This window comes from Daphnia pulicaria, chromosome 10 (assembly GCF_021234035.1).
Source record: "Daphnia pulicaria isolate SC F1-1A chromosome 10, SC_F0-13Bv2, whole genome shotgun sequence".
Classification (NCBI taxonomy): Eukaryota; Metazoa; Arthropoda; class Branchiopoda; order Diplostraca; family Daphniidae; genus Daphnia; species Daphnia pulicaria.
Window position 1 is genome coordinate 5,049,670 of NC_060922.1, and position 18,866 is coordinate 5,068,535.

At 40.1% G+C, this 18,866-nt stretch overlaps 8 protein-coding genes across 12 annotated transcripts; 3 read left to right on the forward strand and 5 right to left on the reverse strand.

Annotated features, from left to right (window-relative positions):
* Positions 1-66: 66 nt before the first annotated feature.
* On the reverse strand, positions 67-1,219 carry LOC124314599 (superoxide dismutase [Cu-Zn]-like). Its single transcript, XM_046779804.1, has 4 exons — positions 824-1,219; positions 621-711; positions 374-561; positions 67-304 (listed from the first exon to the last, which is right to left on the reverse strand). The coding sequence occupies exons 1-4, from the start codon at positions 887-889 to the stop codon at positions 197-199; spliced, it is 453 nt and encodes a 150-aa protein (XP_046635760.1). The 5' UTR covers positions 890-1,219; the 3' UTR covers positions 67-196.
* A 125-nt stretch (positions 1,220-1,344) lies between these two features.
* On the reverse strand, positions 1,345-2,307 carry LOC124314597 (superoxide dismutase [Cu-Zn]-like). The gene is made up of 4 exons (XM_046779803.1): positions 2,147-2,307; positions 1,925-2,015; positions 1,680-1,867; positions 1,345-1,616 (listed from the first exon to the last, which is right to left on the reverse strand). Exons 1-4 carry the CDS (start codon positions 2,210-2,212, stop codon positions 1,509-1,511), a joined length of 453 nt encoding a protein of 150 aa, XP_046635759.1. The 5' UTR covers positions 2,213-2,307; the 3' UTR covers positions 1,345-1,508.
* Positions 2,308-2,972: 665 nt separating this feature from the next.
* On the forward strand, positions 2,973-4,725 carry LOC124315009. 2 transcript variants are annotated; one of them, XM_046780356.1, is made up of 3 exons: positions 2,973-3,757; positions 3,855-4,308; positions 4,363-4,725. In XM_046780356.1, exons 1-3 carry the CDS (start codon positions 2,981-2,983, stop codon positions 4,530-4,532), a joined length of 1,401 nt encoding a protein of 466 aa, XP_046636312.1. In that variant the 5' UTR covers positions 2,973-2,980; the 3' UTR covers positions 4,533-4,725. The 2 variants fall into 2 exon arrangements, with proteins under 2 accessions (XP_046636312.1, XP_046636313.1); XM_046780357.1 differs by having other exon boundaries at positions 3,855-4,294.
* On the reverse strand, positions 4,586-8,242 carry LOC124315008 (protein LSM14 homolog B-like). 3 transcript variants are annotated; one of them, XM_046780352.1, is made up of 9 exons: positions 7,982-8,242; positions 7,529-7,704; positions 7,340-7,456; positions 7,199-7,280; positions 7,024-7,143; positions 6,411-6,793; positions 6,065-6,348; positions 5,515-5,998; positions 4,586-5,456 (listed from the first exon to the last, which is right to left on the reverse strand). In XM_046780352.1, the coding sequence occupies exons 1-9, from the start codon at positions 8,100-8,102 to the stop codon at positions 5,433-5,435; spliced, it is 1,791 nt and encodes a 596-aa protein (XP_046636308.1). In that variant the 5' UTR covers positions 8,103-8,242; the 3' UTR covers positions 4,586-5,432. The 3 variants fall into 3 exon arrangements, with proteins under 3 accessions (XP_046636308.1, XP_046636311.1, XP_046636309.1); XM_046780355.1 differs by having other exon boundaries at positions 7,093-7,143; positions 7,982-8,241; XM_046780353.1 differs by having other exon boundaries at positions 5,515-5,995; positions 7,982-8,241.
* Positions 8,243-8,815: 573 nt separating this feature from the next.
* On the forward strand, positions 8,816-10,316 carry LOC124314374 (cytochrome c1, heme protein, mitochondrial-like). Its single transcript, XM_046779490.1, has 6 exons — positions 8,816-8,946; positions 9,023-9,070; positions 9,136-9,284; positions 9,345-9,477; positions 9,539-9,832; positions 9,894-10,316. Exons 1-6 carry the CDS (start codon positions 8,878-8,880, stop codon positions 10,116-10,118), a joined length of 918 nt encoding a protein of 305 aa, XP_046635446.1. The 5' UTR covers positions 8,816-8,877; the 3' UTR covers positions 10,119-10,316.
* Positions 10,313-13,497, reverse strand: LOC124314372 (nucleolar protein 10-like). The gene is made up of 13 exons (XM_046779488.1): positions 13,344-13,497; positions 12,712-13,109; positions 12,441-12,653; positions 12,154-12,385; positions 12,033-12,097; positions 11,771-11,970; positions 11,550-11,710; positions 11,301-11,494; positions 11,139-11,229; positions 11,002-11,079; positions 10,718-10,929; positions 10,548-10,647; positions 10,313-10,482 (listed from the first exon to the last, which is right to left on the reverse strand). The coding sequence occupies exons 1-13, from the start codon at positions 13,407-13,409 to the stop codon at positions 10,357-10,359; spliced, it is 2,136 nt and encodes a 711-aa protein (XP_046635444.1). The 5' UTR covers positions 13,410-13,497; the 3' UTR covers positions 10,313-10,356.
* A 40-nt stretch (positions 13,498-13,537) lies between these two features.
* On the forward strand, positions 13,538-14,149 carry LOC124314375 (NADH dehydrogenase [ubiquinone] iron-sulfur protein 6, mitochondrial-like). The gene is made up of 2 exons (XM_046779491.1): positions 13,538-13,720; positions 13,840-14,149. Exons 1-2 carry the CDS (start codon positions 13,553-13,555, stop codon positions 14,086-14,088), a joined length of 417 nt encoding a protein of 138 aa, XP_046635447.1. The 5' UTR covers positions 13,538-13,552; the 3' UTR covers positions 14,089-14,149.
* Positions 14,150-14,200: 51 nt separating this feature from the next.
* LOC124314371 (tudor domain-containing protein 7-like) lies at positions 14,201-18,783 on the reverse strand. 2 transcript variants are annotated; one of them, XM_046779486.1, is made up of 12 exons: positions 18,641-18,783; positions 18,469-18,570; positions 18,278-18,394; positions 17,555-18,194; positions 16,776-17,487; positions 16,519-16,713; positions 16,279-16,445; positions 16,073-16,220; positions 15,331-15,998; positions 15,041-15,242; positions 14,720-14,969; positions 14,201-14,653 (listed from the first exon to the last, which is right to left on the reverse strand). In XM_046779486.1, exons 3-12 carry the CDS (start codon positions 18,384-18,386, stop codon positions 14,448-14,450), a joined length of 3,297 nt encoding a protein of 1,098 aa, XP_046635442.1. In that variant the 5' UTR covers positions 18,387-18,394; positions 18,469-18,570; positions 18,641-18,783; the 3' UTR covers positions 14,201-14,447. The 2 variants fall into 2 exon arrangements, with proteins under 2 accessions (XP_046635442.1, XP_046635441.1); XM_046779485.1 differs by having other exon boundaries at positions 15,041-15,245; positions 18,641-18,781.
* Between the last annotated feature and the right edge of the window lie 83 nt (positions 18,784-18,866).

Below are 18,866 nucleotides of genomic sequence, written 5' to 3' on the forward strand. Positions count from 1 at the left end.
CAAGAAAGTCTCACGGCATTCGCAGACCGGAGTTGCTCAACAAAATTTTGAATTTAAAAAAAGGTTCATTTTTCAACATTTAATTGATCCAGATTATAAGCAATGCAAAATAATTAGTTACGTTCTTGATTCATGAATGACTTGTGGCTATCTGATAAACTTAATATCTTATGAATAAAATTTGACATCGGGAAAACTATTTTCCAATGCCAACAATACCACAAGCAACGCGAGCGCCAGCATTTCCGGTGAGTTTGCTTTGTTCATGCCCACCTTTTCCTAAATCATCAGGATCAGCATGCACCTAAATGTAAACGGGTGATTGGTAATGCAAGGAACGATTTTAGAAAGAGACTAGTTATTATTTATTTACCACAGCGGTGCGGCCAATTATTCCGAATGGACCCGATAGTGTCATTAAACAATCCTTGATATTGACTTTGGTGACTCCCGATTCATCAGCAACAAGATTCCCGCAATCCCCAACATGCCGGATCTCATCAAATGGACCGCCATGTTCGACAGCAGTCGGATTAAAGTGTGGCCCAGCAGACATGCAACCTACCAGAGCAGAAATAAAATAATATGCAATTCGGACAACAATCAAAATAGCGCATTACCATTGGTGTAATCGCCAAACTCATGGATATGAAACCCATGATCGCCAGGTGTAAGTCCAGTCACTTCACCGGTGATGTTAAGAATATCCCCCTGATTGAAGTAACGAATAATTCAAGTAATTGACATAGGTAGATAAAATAACTCCTTGGACGGCATCAAAATTCACACAGGAAAGAGAAAATAAGCAATTTTAAGTTCCTACCTGTTGTTCGAAGTGTAAAACGCCTTTCACTTTTTCACCCAACAACACACAGACAGCGGAAGCCATTATTTATGTACGAGTAACAAAGGAATATAGTTTAGAGTTTTAATAGTATTGGCGATAGCGCTTGCCAAGACAGAACCAATTGATATGCAGTTGAACAAATGAATATGCTAACAGGGAAAGTTTCTCGTAGACTCGTTTGTCGACGTTGTTTCCGCCAACGGCGTGTATGCGTTAACATTACGTCTTCAACGTCTTAAAAACGATGTATTCTTCAATAGAAAAATATATGAAAGCCCGAGTAAAATTGGAAAACTTTGGCTGCCAAGTCAGGTGTGTAGAGTGGTTGGCCGTGGGCAACTGCTTGGCTTTATTGCCCATCTAACAAAGCTTTGCCATCTCTTCTTCTTAATCAGCGAAATACAGAAAGATCGATCCAAGCAAATAGCTTACCAGAAAATTTCAAGAGCAGATTCAACATGTCTGCAGCTTTTAAAGTTACATGAACTACAAAAGAATTCAAGGATAGATATAATTTCTTATTAATCCAGATTTGTGACAATATAAGGGGAATATAAGAGGTGACCAACAATATTTGAGTTAAGGGCCCTGATACATTTAATGCCAAGGGGCTGTGTATGATGTACTATAACTTGTTCATAGAATTTGCAACCGGTGATAGTCATTTACCGATGCCAATGATGCCACAAGCAACGCGAGCGCCAGCATTTCCAGTGACTTTACTCAGTTCATGTCCACCCTTACCAAAATCATCAGGATCAGCATGTACCTAAAAGTATAAAAGTTTCTATTAGCATGTGGGAAGTTAAAGGCAAAAAGGATTAATAATCACCACAACAGTCCGGCCAATTATTCCATTGACACCAGATAGGGACAGCAAACAGTCCTTGATGTCGACAGTGGCAACTCCAGATTCATTTGCGACAACGTTTCCAAGATCTCCTACATGACGAACTTCATCAGTTGGACCTCCATGTTCAACAGCAGTTGGGTTAAAGTGAGGTCCAGCAGACATGCAACCTAATAATGACATTTAATATCACTCACATGCATATAAACAACCTTATTATGTAATACCATTAGTGTAGTCACCAAACTCATGAACATGGAATCCATGGTCACCAGGAGTAAGTCCAGTTACTTCTCCCTTAACATTAACGACATCTCCCTGAAAATAGAAGAAAAACCAGTTACATTAACCGAAAAGCCGAAATTAACAAGTTTTTCATTCGGTATACGAGATACTTTGATTCTACAAAGAATGAATGGCAGTTAATTATACAAGTAATGGTTGCTTACCTGTTGGTCAAAATGTAGGACGCCTTTCACGGTTTCCCCCAAAAGTACACACACAGCAGATGCCATTTTATTAGATAAATAAGGTACAAACAAAATGTTCCCGATGAGTTGACAGATTGTCAAACGACGTGAAACGGTTCTCAAGTATGAACCGGACGAACTGACGAAGTACTAAGTAGGGTATTTCCAACGTTGACACAGGTTTCATATTTTCAACGAAAAAAAAATAAAAGATACAAATCCAAAATTACGTTATAAGAAAATATTTTAAAAAATACTGAAAATGTGAATCAATAGCAATCCAGTACTAGCTTTCGCATTAATTTTTTTTTGATTATGCCCCTTGGCTTACTTAATTCGGTTGGCGGCAAAGCGGTAGAACTAAATTCATAAATTGTCACTTTTTACACTAGGAATTGGAAAACCTTCATTCAAAAAAAATAATCAATGATTTTGATATCCCACTTAGAAAATGTTATTTGGCAAAATGGTTAATGACTAATGAGTAATGCGTATTCTCACAATTTCTATGCAAAACAAATGTTTGGTTTTACAATCTGCGCTTGCTGCGTTGCACTGTTGCCTAATCTTTAAAGTCCAAGGTCAATTTTCACGAATTGGTAAAAAAATGTAATTTTTTCTTATTGTAAAAAAAAAATCGATTGACATTTTCCTCATAAAAATATAAAGCATCCAAAGTTGGCCTGTCAAACGAAATCCCCTCAAACTAAAAAGTCAAAAGTTCAAGTGAACGGCCTTGTTTTGCTCCAGGTTTGTTATCGGACGGGGAATTTTCTAGCCATTGTGAATGGGATTCCCCTTGCTAGATAGACGATGCAGCCGTTCAGGTTTCAGTGTGTTACTTTGTTTAGTCCAAAGAACATGGCAAAATCATTTCTCTCTGTGTCGTTTATTCGCAGCATCGAAGACTCAATGGACTGGTATGATCACATAGCTTTCAGTTTTTTGCTTTTTAAGCAAGGCGATGAATTGGTAGCGCTCGAACAAATGCAGCGATTAATCAAGCTTCACGAACGAGGCTGCCCTGAGTGGAAAAGGGTTGCGATCCATTTGGCCATTCAATCGGCTGAGATGAATCCTAGTGCTGTGATTGAAGCACTGTTTCAGCTAAAGCAATGGAAACTCTTGCGATTAATAGGTTATTCCGTTTCAACGCCGATCGAGTACATTCCTAGAGGTCATCTATTTCCGTTTAGAGTTGGAATTTTTTGTATTCTGGACCAGCTGGATCGTTACGACGCACATTTGTTAAAAAGTTTCATAAACAGCATGGACGCAACAAATGAATTCCAAGTGATTGAAGTCGTCGTTTTACAGTGGATCGTGAGCGGCATTATCTCTACCAATGATTGTTCGAAATTGACAATTGCTCTCGGCCGAATCGGCAGAAATGATCTAGTAAACTTAAGTTTACAGCTACAAAGCGGACTATCAGGGACTTCATCAATGAGGGACGAATGCTTCAATCAAAGTATATTGAGACATTCTACGATTGGAAACAACAGACTCCACCCAAGCTCATCTACCGGTTACTGCCTGATTGTACACCAGAAAAACATTTACAGAGAACGGGATCCGATATTAAAACACGTTGGGAAACAACTAACTCAATTAATCTAAATAGAGATAAAATAGGATGAGACTAATTGTTAATTTATTTTCCCCTTATCTTTTATTGCGAGGGTAGAGGGTCGAACTCGATGTACCAAATTACCAAGGAAATGAAGCCGATTGCCGGACATTAAGAGAAACATTTCTCTCTCTCGGTTACCAAGTTGAAATAGCTGAGGACCTGACCAATTTTGAATTGAAGCAAAAGGTGCTGGATGTCTCACGTGGAGTTGACTGGACGAGATACAACGGCCTGACACTTTGCTTTTTATCCCACTGCATTCAAGGCCAAATTTTAGGCAGCAATTCATTGACCTTATCATTCAATAAAGACGTTCGAAAATATTTTAATGAATGCTACTGTCCTGGCTTAAAAGGAAAACGTAAAGCAATAATTTTCTCAACTCCATTCGGCTCCGCTGGATGGAATCCGGTTTCGCAATTAGATTGTGTAGGAGGATACAACCCACATTTATACGACAATTTCCTTGTTATTTGGCCAACGTCTTACGTTCTGTCTGTTTCAAATGGTAATTATAACAAAAAATTAATTTTTACATTTAATTTTAATTTGAGGGAATTAGGTGGATCACAATTTATTACGGAATTCAGTACGGAACTGAAGAAACCGAATGCAGCCAACGACACAACTCTTGCGTCCTTCAGAACTGCCATTAGTACCATAAATAATCGCAACAACCTTACTCGATACCGAAAACGTCAGTTTTGGTCGATTCAGCAATGGAATGTTTAAATTTCGCATCAATTTGTTCATAAACCAAATAACGAGTCAAGTCATAACAAAAATAACTGATTACACGACGATTTTATTTACTGTACTTTTGCTTTTACGAGCTAGTCGTACATGCCCGCAAGACATAGGAGCACATAAACAATACAGAAGACGATAGTGCCATTTTGTCGGTGTTCTTCACAAGTCGTGGAATTTTGTATACCAAAACAAAAGTATGGACGAAGCGCGAGTCACGTACAATACGAAAATTACGATTTGCCACGTCGTGTAAAATCACTCGCGGGTTCCAAACGTTGCACACATCTCTGCAAATCCGAAAATCTGACCAACTTGTTCAATTACATGACTTACATCCCACGCACATTCATTCAGAAAAATTGGAAGGGGAAATTGGGACAATGTAAAGGGGGCAGCTGGGAGACATAAATTGAGTGAACTGGGGGGACAGATGCAAAATATGAATAGACGAGAAAAGAAAACAAAGTCAAAAGTCTCTACAATAATTAAGGAAATAACAGGTGAGAAAAAAACAAAAGAAAAACGAACACTTCAACTTCCTTCTGTTCTAGGTGTTAAATCCAAAGGATCCCAATCCTCCCAAAAACAATCCTCACCAGTTACTGACGGACCCGATGAAACACTTGTAGCAGGAATGCTCCGTACGCGAAGAGAGGAGGGCCCAACAAGAGTTACGATCACTTCACACCGACGGCGAGAAAACAAACCAAAAGAAACTGTACACCCACTCGCACCACTCAATCACTAATCCGACGCCGTTTTCCAACTCTACCAAACAGAACCTCTCACACCAATTGCCCCCCATATTTCTCATCAAATGTCCAACGGAATCATTCCCCATGCTTCAAAGTAGCGCATCAATAACCGGTTTTCGTACATTTTCTACGCTCGATTCTCCTGTTGTTGCTATTAAAGAAAGAAAAAATTAAAATTTTGAATTAATTGTTGCAATATCATCACTTACCCAATTCCTCCTTTGGTTGTAACCACCTCTGGGCTGACCAGTACTTTCGGAGTCGCGATTTCCTCCACCGTTACCTCGTCCACCACGGCCACCTCGGTAACCACCTGATCCCCGATAGCCACTGCGTTGCTGATAACCTCCATCTCTTTGCTGAAAACTTCCATCTCTTTGCTGAAAACTTCCATCTCTTTGCTGAAAGCCGCCATCGCGCTGTTGATATCCTACATCTCGGTTCTGATATCCGCCATCACGTTGGTAACCACCTTCGCGTTGCTGATAGCCACCGTCGCGCTGTTGATAGCCATCGTTATTCTGCTGGCGATAATAACCTCCACCTCCGCCGCCACCACCACGACCACCGTAATATCCTCGGCCACCACCGCCTCCACGATTAAATCCACCTCGGCGTTGATTGAAAGGTAACCCGAATGTCTCGGCGTTTAATTTTCGCTCCTGGCGCCAATCTGTCCGTTGAGTATTGCTACTTAAAATATAATATTATAAGTCACCAGTCCATCAAACCATAAAATTAAAAATTATAATTTCTTACCCTTTGCTGCGCTCCACAGCCTCGCAGCTGATTGAATCGAAGAACGAGCGCGTTTTGTCGTAGCAGATGGGTTTCTCTGGAGACTCGGAGCCCTTATCATCGTCATTGGGTGAGACTGAAACCAAAGCTTCTGTTGAAGCTTCGCCATCGGCAGAAACTGCAACGGTGTCAGCAGACTCGCCTTCTGTCTTCTCTTTCTTGTCTGCCTCAGGAGGGCCGCTCAATACAAGTACTGTATCACCACCAATTTTCATCTTGCCCATTTTGGTTTTCAGTTCCTCAAACTAATTTAAATAATAAACCATGAAGCGCACGAACACCTTCAGAAACAACACAAAATAGTTACCTTGACGTTGGCAGATTCAAAGTCATAATCTTCGTCGAACTTCAGGGGTCCCTTGGAGCGATTGTTAAAGTTGCTAGCAAAACGATTGAAAGATCCTTGTGGATGTCCACCCTGAGATCGACCGCCATCTCTGCGATCAGTATTCTGACCTCCACCAGCGTTGTTACCACGTGCACGGCCACGAGAATTTGATCTTCCATTTCCTCCCCGCTGTTGCTGGCCTCTATCGTTCTGTTGAGACCGACCACCACCACCAGATCCACGGCTGCTAGTTCGTTGATCCTCTTTCTCACCTAGCAATGGTGATTTTCTCGATTGACTCGTCCCCGAAGCGCCACCAACAGGTGTTGAGTTGTTGGACCTACCAACTCCACCCAACAAATCTAAGGTATTTCCAATAAACGAGATTAGACAGGTGTTACAACCAAATAGAACTACAGACCAACGCCACCAAAGGACAAAGCCAAAGCAGTTAACAAGTTACATTGGCGTGTTCATGCAAATGTAGAAGCAGCTATATATACACATGCAAGTGAGTGGGAATGAAGCAGGCAAAATTAGTCATGCACTAAGCAAAGACAATTTATGTAGGCAATGTCTTTTGGCCTTGTACCTTGGTCTCCCTCGGATAAATGATCCGGGTGAGGGGGCATATCCCCATGAGGGGAAAGGGGTAACTCACTGGCTGCAGCAACAGCGGCGGCTCCACTCAGTCCAAGTCCACCAGTTAAACCTTTTAACAAACAAATCAAGTTGGCTACAAAACACAAATGAAGACAAAATTTTACCTCCAAGTCCTGCACTCAGGCTGGGCGCCATCAGGTTTCCTAGCTGTCCCAAAGGGCCACCAGAAGCTCCACCATCAAGATTCTATAAAAAGGTTTGATTACACATCAAATCTAAAATTAAAACATGCAAGCAAGAATTACTGGATAAGGATTCAGACCACCCAACGGTCCAAAGTTGGGCCTCATGATACTTCCGGCAAGTCCAGTTGGTTGCTGCAGTCCAGTTGCACCAAGTGATCCAACACCTGGTACTGAATGCTGCACACAAACATGAGAATATTTTTTTTAAAACTTCCATCATGTCATCGTCAACCAAAGTGATAAATTTACCTGAACAATGGCTGGATCATAGGGAAGAGTGCCTGGTATGGGAGGTTGAGGTGCAGGTGGTTCACAAAGACGAATATCTTTAATATCCTGACCCCTGAAGATGATAAACTCAAACACCTCATCTCTTGCAGCAACAGGGTTATCTGTAGGCCGGTTTTCCGTTCCAAACATACGCACTAGAATAACAAAGATGATTAGAACATGCTGACATTCACAGTACTTCTTACTGAATAAGGAGAATTATTCCCTAGCTATGATTGAAAACAAGTACAATGACACAACTGACAAGTCACCCTACCAAACACTGCAACCACAATAGATGCCAACTATTTAAATTAGTCATGTCAACAGTTACTATGCATAGATGACATGAAATGAAAAGAAACAGTTTCCGAGTTAAATGTTTCGTGTAAAATACATCACATCACATCACATCACAAAAGAAATGCTTACCTTTAGCCAAAGCCAAAGTTGACTCATTGGGATTCAGTGTGAATAGGATCCCTTCGTAACGGATCTCCGACTTGGAGATGAGACTGATTTTACTGCCTAGTAACTGCATAGCTTTACTCATTTTCGAAATTCAGCCTTAATTGGCTACACAATTTCCGTCCCAACTCGATGAATTCGGATAAGTATTTTCGTCTAATCGGAATCCGTCGCACCGGTGATCGAAAATTGAATGATTTCCAAAAAGAAACGAAGCTACACAAGAGAACTCAACTCCGTTGTTAGGGGCGGCGTTGACAGATTTGTTCGAAATTTCAGCAACTGCAGCCTGTTGACGAAAGTGCCTCGGGATGTTTCGTGTGTTGCTAAATTGGAGGTAGAGTGTGATTTGTTTTAATCCAATTAACTTTTTTCAACCTGAAAAGAAAAACAACTTATTATTCCCGTAGATTCTTTGACTATCCAGTATCTAATTTGTATTTTACTTTCCCCCAAGTTTTTTTTTTTATTTTCATAGCATGTGACACAAAATTGTTTCCAAAAATGATTTCTTGAATTATTCCAATGAAATATGGAAGTGATAAGAATTTTTTAAATTACAGATCGATGAATAAAACCAAAAAAACCAAATATAAATAATAAATAATGTCATTTGTGGTTTGAAAAGCTAACGAAACTAAATCCATTGGTGATCTCATTTTCTTCAAATTAAAATTTTACGGTAGTAAACTTAAAGATTACATTTATTAATCAGTTATTGATAATATATAGTCATGCAGATTTATTTAAACAAAAATAAATGATTTAACTTGAAAAGTCTTTTACGTAATATATGGAATTCATTGATGTTTCAACGTTGCATTTGACTTGGACGACCCGTTACGATAATTTCGTCAAAGATGGCCGGAGTTGCTGGTAAATTCGTGAAATCTGGGCTTCTTAGAGCCCAAAACAATGCCGTTATCCAGGTTTGGAATGCTTTACGCACACTTTAATATTCATTTAATCCAACATAGGCAAATAACGTTCAAATCTTGGTTTTAGCAATCCCATCTGTCTACTTTGCGTGAGCTCTCGGCCGGCAAAAAAGCGGTAAGAAATAATACAAGGAAGTGTTTTAGGTTATCAAATCTCAGAATATTGCATAATTTTCTTAGGGAGTAGCGGTAATTGGGTCTCTAATTGGTGGAGCAGCTGGTTTGGCATACACTTTAGACCAGTCGGTAAAGGCTTCAGGCCTGGAGTTACATGCTCCCAGTTTTCCATGGAGTCACAATGGGCTCTTTTCATCTCTGGATCATGCTAGGTATGCTTAATTTTAAAGTGATTTGTTGTTTTGAATGTACAGAACTATTTTTGGAAATAGCATACGTCGTGGTTATGAAGTCTACAAACAAGTCTGCTCTGCATGCCACAGCATGAAGTATTTGGCTTATCGCAACTTGATTGGTGTCAGCCATACAGAGGATGAAGCCAAGGAGGAAGCTGCTGGCATTCAGGTCTGTATTAATTGTTTAACTATCAATTTTCCAATGTAGTTCATAGTAATTTCCATTGTAGGTTACTGATGGGCCCAATGAAGATGGTAACATGTTCCAACGCCCTGGTAAGCTTTCTGATAGATTTCCGAGCCCATATGCTAACGAAGAAGCTGCCAGGAGCGCCAACAACGGTGCCCTTCCACCAGACCTAAGTTACATTACCGCTGCTCGTCACGGCGGAGAGGATTATTTATTCTCTCTGTTAACTGGCTATACCGATCCACCAGCTGGTATCACATTACGTGATGGTCTTTATTATAATCCTTATTTCCCTGGAGGCGCTATTGGTATGGCTCAAGCTCTTTACAATGAGGTACGATTTCTGTTCACTTTTTCAACAAAGCGATTTTAACAAGCATATCTTTGATCTTAAGGTGATTGAATATGCGGATGGTACGCCAGCTACTGCCAGTCAAATGGCTAAAGATGTGTCCACCTTCCTCAAGTGGTCAGCAGAGCCCGAACATGATGATCGCAAGAAGATGGCTTTGAAAGCTCTGATGCTATTCTCCTTCTTGATTTCAGTAGCTTACTACTGGAAACGCCACAAGTGGAGTGTTGTTAAGAGCAGAAAAATCATCTACAAACCAAAAGAATAGGATGTGTCGATTACAAAAAAAATTTATGCAATGTAGAAGGGAGGATGACGGTGCAATCTTTGAGCCCTCCCTATCATCATCTACATTTATTGGTTTAGACACCCAAAAACCGATTGATATAGCGATTGTACATTCGAGTCAAAACATCTTCGACTCAACTGTAGGAATAATAATAAAAATAAGGTTAAACACCGTAAACACGAAATGTCTTGTTTATTTCACTTAATTAACAAATACATCAAAATCTTCCGCGACCACCCCGCCCACGACCCCGTGTTCTCAAGTGATTGGCAGATCGAATGATTTTACGTCGCTCTTCATGATGTTGTTCGGCTTGTTCTCTAGCTTTTGTGACGCGTTCACTCTAAATGGTCAAATTTTTATTAATCCGTAATTGGAAAAAAAAAAAAACTAAATTAAGATGAATACCTGTGGGAGCGTGAAAGTCATTTCTCTAGAACCAGCTGATGGAGCAAGCTTAACTTTGTCTACATCTTCTTCTAAATGAATTCGCTCACCAAGCGAAGCCCTGAGTCAAATTGAAATAGCATACAACATTAAAATGTAAACACAACAAAATCGAAGATAATGATTGATACTTGGCCAATTTCTTCTTAGGTTGGTCAGTGGTTGAACGGAACCCTTGGAATTTTTGCCCAGGTTTTAATGCCATGAACTTAGGACCTTCCAGCTTCTCTTGTTGTCTTTCCAATTTTCTCTGTTGAAACTTCTCTTCTCTTATAATCTTATGCTGTAACTTGATTTCATTTCGAAGACTTGCGTCGTCAGAATCACTGCTGCTGTCATCGGTCTGTTGGGGAAAAATTGTATACAGTATAAGAAACGTTTACCATTAACATGCGGTATGAAGTATTTGTATTACCGAAATTGTCCGTTTGCGACCCTTTCTTTCACTATCTGAAAATTCATCATCATTAAGTGGATTTTCCGTGCTCGTTCCCTGCAATGAATTAATTACTTTATTGTGTCATTTTGTAAGGAGCAATTTTTTATTCCTACCTCGACGGGCTCGAACTGGTCTTCGATGAGAGCCTTTTTGATACGTTTTTCTCGGATTTTGTCCAAACGTGAAACTGCAGGATTTAGTAATCTGTTGACGGAATAGGAACGCATTGTTTACACTATCAAGACGTTTTGTTCTACATCACAAATAAATATTACCTGAATTCTTCAGAAGATTTGTCTATCTGGAAGTTCGGGTTTACGAAAAGATCTTTGAAACGCGAATCATTTAGAATGTTGGAGCTCATAAGTAATTTTGCACCACTCTTCTTTCCAACTGCTTCAGCATCATCAACCGCCTTACTATCCTCCATAAGCTTAAGTGCAAGCTCACGGTTAATCGCAGGAAGTTTCTAAAAAACAAAAAATTATTCTATTTGATCCAAATTTGAATTTTAGGTGTATTACCTGCAATTGAACTCTGCTGGACCGCTGTTGGTCAATTGTTTCCTTTACTTTATTCTGTTTGTAGCGGGTAAGTGATAAAGGTTCAACAATGGATTTGGCTTTCCTATATAGTCGCATGTCGATAAAATAACCGTGCATGTAGGCACGCAATAGATTGGTCCCTATAAAGGAAAAGTCGTGTTAAAAAGAAGAATAGAATTCTAATAAAATTTGAAAAATACCAATAAGGTGACCAAATCCGAGGTCATGTAGTTCATCTACTGTCAAGAATTTGTAATCGTCATAGACGGCAGCAGTTTCTCCCTCCTCTAATTCTTCTGTCAACGAGTCAAGGAAACTACACCAACGAGGAGCCGGTCCAAGATTAGGTATGTAATAAGTGAGCATTTTTTTGTCTTCCGTAGCCATGAACATCATACCACTAAATAAATGATTTAAATTGAAATTGTTAGGTAGTTAACATTAGGTAGGTACCAAACATACCTGTTAGGTACCAAACATAGATCGTTCAAATCTGATGTTGCTTCAACAGAGACGTATGGTTCACCCTATTGACATTAAAAGTATAATAGCATTTTTATTATTATGTTTTAATTTTATTTACCGTATTTCTATCCCACAATCGAACGATTCTTGAATCCATTGACGCTACCAAATCATGATTCAGGTGATGGAAATCTACTGTTTTTATGGGAAGTCCATATCGGTGGTCTTTCACTTTAGTCGGACGATTGGATCGCAAATCATAAAGTAAGATCTGGCCTGTTGAAGTTCCTACTCCCAATGTCAGTGCATCACGGAACTTGACAGCCGTGACTTGAGGGACACCGGTAACTCTATAATAAAAAACATGGTAAAATGTGATCTAAAAACGTTAAAAAAACCATTTACTGAGTGTCAGGTGTCACAGAGTGTAAAGCACAATCGAGAACTCCCACTCTATTCCTTGCACGAGGATCCCATGCCTCTATTTTTCCTTCTTTGGAACCACAGACGAACAGCTGATGAAAGGGATTCATATCACAAACGTTAAGAGTGGTTGCTTCTGTTTGAAATGAATTAAGAAACCTCCCTTCTTCTAAATTCAAGCGATATACGTCTGGCCTAAAGAAAATTTACTGTTAACTAGAGCAATTAAGAGTACTGTAATCTTATTGCATACCCGGTACCAACTATGTAGAGGTTGCATGACTGAAAATGATACTTCAAATCTCTTCCGAATTTCGGTATTCTTGTTCTATAATATCGGCCATACTGAGCGTGAAATTCGACAAATCGATCACACTGCAAGAAAACTACTTTACTGTAATCCTCTGACAACATCTCAAATTTGATGACTTCTGCATCCATACACCTTTCAAATTTCATGGACAGATTAGCTACTTCATAGCACCGAACTCTTGGCTTGTAGATGCCAGTAGCCATAATATATTTCCCATCCTTTGAAACTTTAATTGAGGTGCTGACCCCAGGCATGTCAAAATCTTGAATGAGCTCCACTCGTCTTCTGATGTCCAAGTCTTTACTTTGCAAGGCTCTCTTTTTTCTGTCTGACAACCACTGCAAAAGCATAAAAATAAAATGAGATTTTTTATACAAGAAATTATCCTATCTAAACAGCAGAACAATTTTTGAATATATTTATGATATGATATTAATCTATTGTTTGTTACAAGCATGGCAATCAACATGCTAACTTAAAACTGTCAGGGAAAACTATAGAAACTATAGAAGCTATGTATACTCAAATAGCTATTTGAAAGGGAAAATGTTTAATACAAAATACACCCTTACCTCAGGCAAAGATTTCCCAGCACTCAAATTATAAATTTTCACATTGTTAGAGCTTTGAATCAACATTCTGGTAATTCTTTTGAGAACCTGTCGAAAAACGATTTCACACACAACACGCGTGCACAATAACTTTAAAATTCGTCTGCTGTTGAGCACTATGAGCAGATAGCCGAAGTTGCCTCAACTCTTCCACGTCTTCTTACCACTAGATGTCTATCCGTTCGACAATTGCAATGGCGACCTCAAAATTTCGTCTTGTCCAAATCCTTGGAAAACAATTGAAACAAACTCCAATTCGACATGAAATTCCTTTTTCAACTGCTCCAAAAGTATTGAAAGAGGCTGCGGCAGCTGATCTTCCAACTCATACTGGACAGGTAATTATTAGATTTACATGTTTTGCTGTTACATATCACAATACTCGTTGAAAAATGTTTACACATTCGAAAGTCCATGGAAAATCCGAATTTATTTATTTCAACTTTATGTTCTTTAGAAATGGGATGAATCTGATTTTCGTTTAGCTCGATTTGAAAACGCATCGAAGCAAGTCAACACCCGTTTTGCAATTGACCTAATTGCCCAGGTTCCACCAAAAGAAACCAAGTCCCGAATTGTGTCTTGTAATGGAGGAGGTGGCCCACTCGGACATCCACAAGTTTACATCAATTTGGATAAACCCGGTAACCATACTTGTGGCTACTGTGGCCTTCGTTTTGTGAAACCTGATGATCATCATCATTGAAGTCGAAAAAGGACTGTAGAGTCAAAATGTTAATAAATACAAAATAGAAGTTACTTGATAATCCTAATTTAAATCATTTCCAGATTGTATATTACAAACAATCAAATACCCAAAGACTTGAACTTGGAGTGTATTAATGGTTAATGCTTGGTTAACATAAGGCAAAGTGGTAAATGTGAGCCATAACAAACAAACTTAGTATTCCTTCTTTAATAGAACAATCTCTTAAGAGTCAACTTTGACTTAGATGCCATCATAACCCTGGCTTGTGTGCAAAAGAGAAAACAACTCACAAGTAGAAATAAATGCAAACAAAAATGAAAACAGAAAAGGTGTGAGTCTGGGAAGAAGGATGAGCTTTAAGCTGCAGTTGCTTGGCAATTCTCGACCAGGTATTTGGCCACATCAATATCTTTATCTCCCGACAGAACATCATTCAGCTGCAAGCGGAGCGTCTTTTCTGGCGAAACTCCCATGACGTAAGACGAAAAAACTTTCCCATCAACGAATTTCTTAAAAAATAATGCATTCTGAGGCGACCAGTCTCCAGCCACCGGTTTGACTCCTGAAAGAAATGAATTACGATCAAACTCGATACGTTTCATAAAATGCCACGTTTCACTGATTTTACCAAATAATTGCGCTTTCATGGCTTGAGCTGGAAGTTCAGCAAATTCTGGAAGCAACGAGCGAATATTGCTTAGTGGTAGAAAATCTATTTCACCATGATCGATAAAAGCGACTGCGATTATCGAACCAGATTTTCCAGTAACACAGATGCGACGGTACGATTCGGATTTTGGATGCCAGGCAGCATAATATCCATCAACGATGACAGACTCCATTTTGGCATTCTTGACATCTTCTCGATTACAATATTCCTAAAGGTCAAGGAATAGAAAGTCTCTAATTAATTAATACAACAACAAACACGTTTTAATTAATTTGGCACCTTGAGACGAAGCATTAACGAATTTAGCAACTGCATCGACTGGATGGAGTGGACGTAAAAGTGATCTGGATTTGATACGTTGAATACTTGAACGTCGAAAGGCGTCAAAAAGCGCCCAGTATCAATGGGTGGAATTTCGGCATTTGGAACCACCATACGCTCCATTTGGAATGTTGGCGACGGAGACGAACTGGCGGAAGACCTTCTGTTGTACACAAATAAAACAAGTAATTTGTTTTGTCTGTTTTTTTTTTTTTTTCTTTTCCGCAATGTAGTAAAATTATCCTCACCTAGACGGAAGTGCCATCGCGGCTACGCGTTGAGTTAAATCAGGGTCCAATCGGGTTAAAGGCAAGGAAGATTGATGCGAAGCTTGGTCAGTAGAACGATACAGGGTCTCGTCCATCTCCATCATAGCATTGATGGTGACGAGTTTACCTGATTCTTCAATTCTTTCAAATAACTCAACGACAGGGATTCCGTTTCTGAACTCAACAACTCGCACCATCAAGCTTAATCCGTGCGGTGTGAGTTCACGCAGCGTCTTGGCCGCTTTGTCAGTGAAACTGCAAGATGGTGGAGGAAGGCGAGCCAAAAAGACACGAACTGCTTGATCTGGGATGCGGGCAAGAACCGTTGATAACGTGTGCAATTCTCTCAATGTGTTTCCTGGTACTAGTTCAGTATCGCCAAAATCCATCAGTTGGACGGAAACATTTCCATCATGGGTTGGGATGGAGCTGTACAGCCGCATACGGCACCAACCATGTTTTTCACTACGGCCTAAATATAGATTATCAGCAATAAGTGTGGGGGTAGGAGGAGATTGTTCAATCCGCAGCTCCAATAGTAAAATCAGACAATCGATGACATTTTTCTGCGGAGTTTCACGTAACATGTAAACGTCGCAGGCGGACGACACATACGAGATTACTGTTTTCTGCACGACTGCTCCCACCTAAAAAAAAATATTCAAAAAAATTTAAGATTAGGAATGCATTCTAAACGAAAGTAAATTGACATTTCAAAAACCTTCAATGGGATCGCCGGAACCTTTTCCGCCACTTGATCCAAGATCCATTCATTTATATTCAGTTCACTGGGAGATTCGTACAGGATAATCGAAAGGTATGGTTCTCGAGAGACAACACGAGCTACAAACTGATTGTTGAGTAGACGACTACAAAAATTCAAAGTTTGTACGAAAGTTAATGTGAAATAATTTAGCTTTTTAATACTCGATTTCTGTAGTGATGGTGTGCTCGGAGTTGGCAAATGGGGCTAATCCATGAAGATGGCACTTTATTCCTTGAGTGGGGACTTCTCCGAATTTTTTCTCCAAGACAAAAACGGAAGAAGGGGCGACCGTTTCCACGTCAGCATAATCCACAAGTTTTAATTCCACCTGCAGCAAAAGAATTATTTGGCCTTAGAAAAAACTTCAAAACACGTTATGAGGGTAAAATTAAAAGACCTACATCGCCATTTTCTGTGTAGGAAATCAGTTCAACTCGAGCCCAAATACCGTCAATTTGTGTAGCATAAAGGCAACCGCGCTCTAGTAACCCAACCGGATTTAGGGTAGCTTCGTGCTCACTGTAAAACAGATCCATATCGTTCATCATTTCCTCCCACGCAGAATACTGCTCCGAATCAGTTCGGCGGATTGCCAGCTGTATAACACGAAAATAAGAACATGCATCAATCATCCAATAAATATGGGTATGTGATTTACCTGGTCACCACCGCAGACAACAAGAACGTGAACCGCCCAAACGTCACTATCGATATTCTGGACAGGAACAGGTCGGCACCCGAAGCCATCAGATTGGCGAGGAATTTGAGGTTGCATTCCCTTTTGAGCGGGTTGTCGAAACAATTCACTGACCGAGTGATTGTAGAATGACTCGTTTGATGGAGGTGGTTGGTTAAATAAAGGCTCTCGATGAAGAAATGGGGAGGACGTTACGGGCTCAGGCGTATTTTTCGTTGTTGCCATACATACAAGGAAATGCTCTATTCCGGCCGTGAATTCCAACTCATCTGTGATGGCCTTAACACGTTGAACCCAATCTTCTGGCAAGGATTCGCCGTAAAAGGTGTACTCGTAAAGTTTGACAAATTCTTCGCTCCAACAGCCGTCGGAATGTTTACTAACGATGTCAACAACCCTTTTTGCCATAATTTTGTCGTCAGTAGTCACCGAGGTTTTTCTAATGGTGTCATGGTATTTAGATTCCCACTCACTGAGAGCTACTTCAGCCGCTTTTTCGTAAGCATCCTCTTTTGTAGTGAATTCGTCGGGATAACAGCTTGACTTTTTTTTGTCGATGACTACCGTTGCGACGTACTTTCCGTTTTTCATTTTTGCATCCTCGTAGGTTATCTCTCCTAGCCGATGGAGAAGGACGAATCGCTGTAGCTTTTCGCGATGGAAATTGTTGGGCCTGAAGCCGAAATGTTATTACAAAAATGGTATTACAAAATAATAATAATAATAATAATGCCGCATACCTAACGACCGGAAGAGTAGGCACTGCGGGTTTCGCTGGTCTTCCAGTAGGAGGAATCGCTTGTGCTCCTGACAATTGCAAATTGGTTGGAGGTAAAGGTCTCTGATTTACTTGCGGAAGCTTCGGAGCAGCGACAGGCGGATTTTGGGAAGGCTTCGGCTGCATTAATTGAGTTGTCTGTTTGAGATGAGGCACCTGGTATACTTGTTGATGAACGGGAGGTTGCACGGCCTGCTGAGGCAGTTGCTGTTGTGTGGTCCTCGGCAGCATCGGCTGTCGAATGCTAGAGCTCGGAGGAACTAAGACGACGCTACGCATGGCTGGTGGTGTGTAATATTTTGGAAAATTCCAAGGTGCGGCAGGTCGGTTGTTGGCATTAATTGGGTTTCTCAACAAAGACCCCGGGCCACGCTGAACGGAAGATGCCTGGAGCATTCGCGGCCTCTTTTTAGTTCCTTTTTGCCCTTGAACTAACTTGTTGATATGAGCAGATTCATTCTTCAGCACTGCTTTAACCAAAACACCGCCATTTACATTGTGACATGATACAACATCTGGTATACTCTTCAGCAGATCATTGACCGAGGCAAATCCTAGTTGACGATAAGGCAAATGTGATCCACACACCATTCTGTAATCCTCTGAAAGTGGGGATAATGTAACGAGTCACACATTAATTATGAGAATACTATTATATATATAGATAGCCAAAAATAAATGTTACTCATAATCTGGTCAGATGGTACAGATCCTTTTACAGCGCAAAGGAGGGCATGAATCTCTTCTTTCAGAGTTTCCAGAGCAACATCTTTGGGTGAAACATTGCCCGACATTCTGAAGTCTGCAAATACACAAATACAAGACATCAATTGGTTTGAAAATGAAAAAGTAACTAAATATTCTCACAACAAATACCTGAAATGGAGCAACTAATATGACACAGTGGGGAATGGCTAGTTCAGTTGCTTCCGGGCAGGGAACAGCCCGGTCTCTTGGGATTATTTCCAATCTGGTTATCTAACAACGATTTTCGAACGTATCGTAACACTTTTCAAGTAAACAAAAGTTTATAATGTGTTATCTGTACCTTATTCTGCGTAAAATGTTATTCTAACTAATCTTATCAGTCGGTCAGAATGATACACAGTTGTACGGCATGGTTACTCTCGAAATACTGAGTTTTTTCTGTGAAAAAAAAAAGAGAATTGCCTTAAGCCAACAAGTCTGGCAAGTCACGTGTCAAGAGGGAGGGGACGAACCGGATGGACGAATCACTTGCAAAGGAATTCGCCCGAGAATTCTTAATCGTTTTA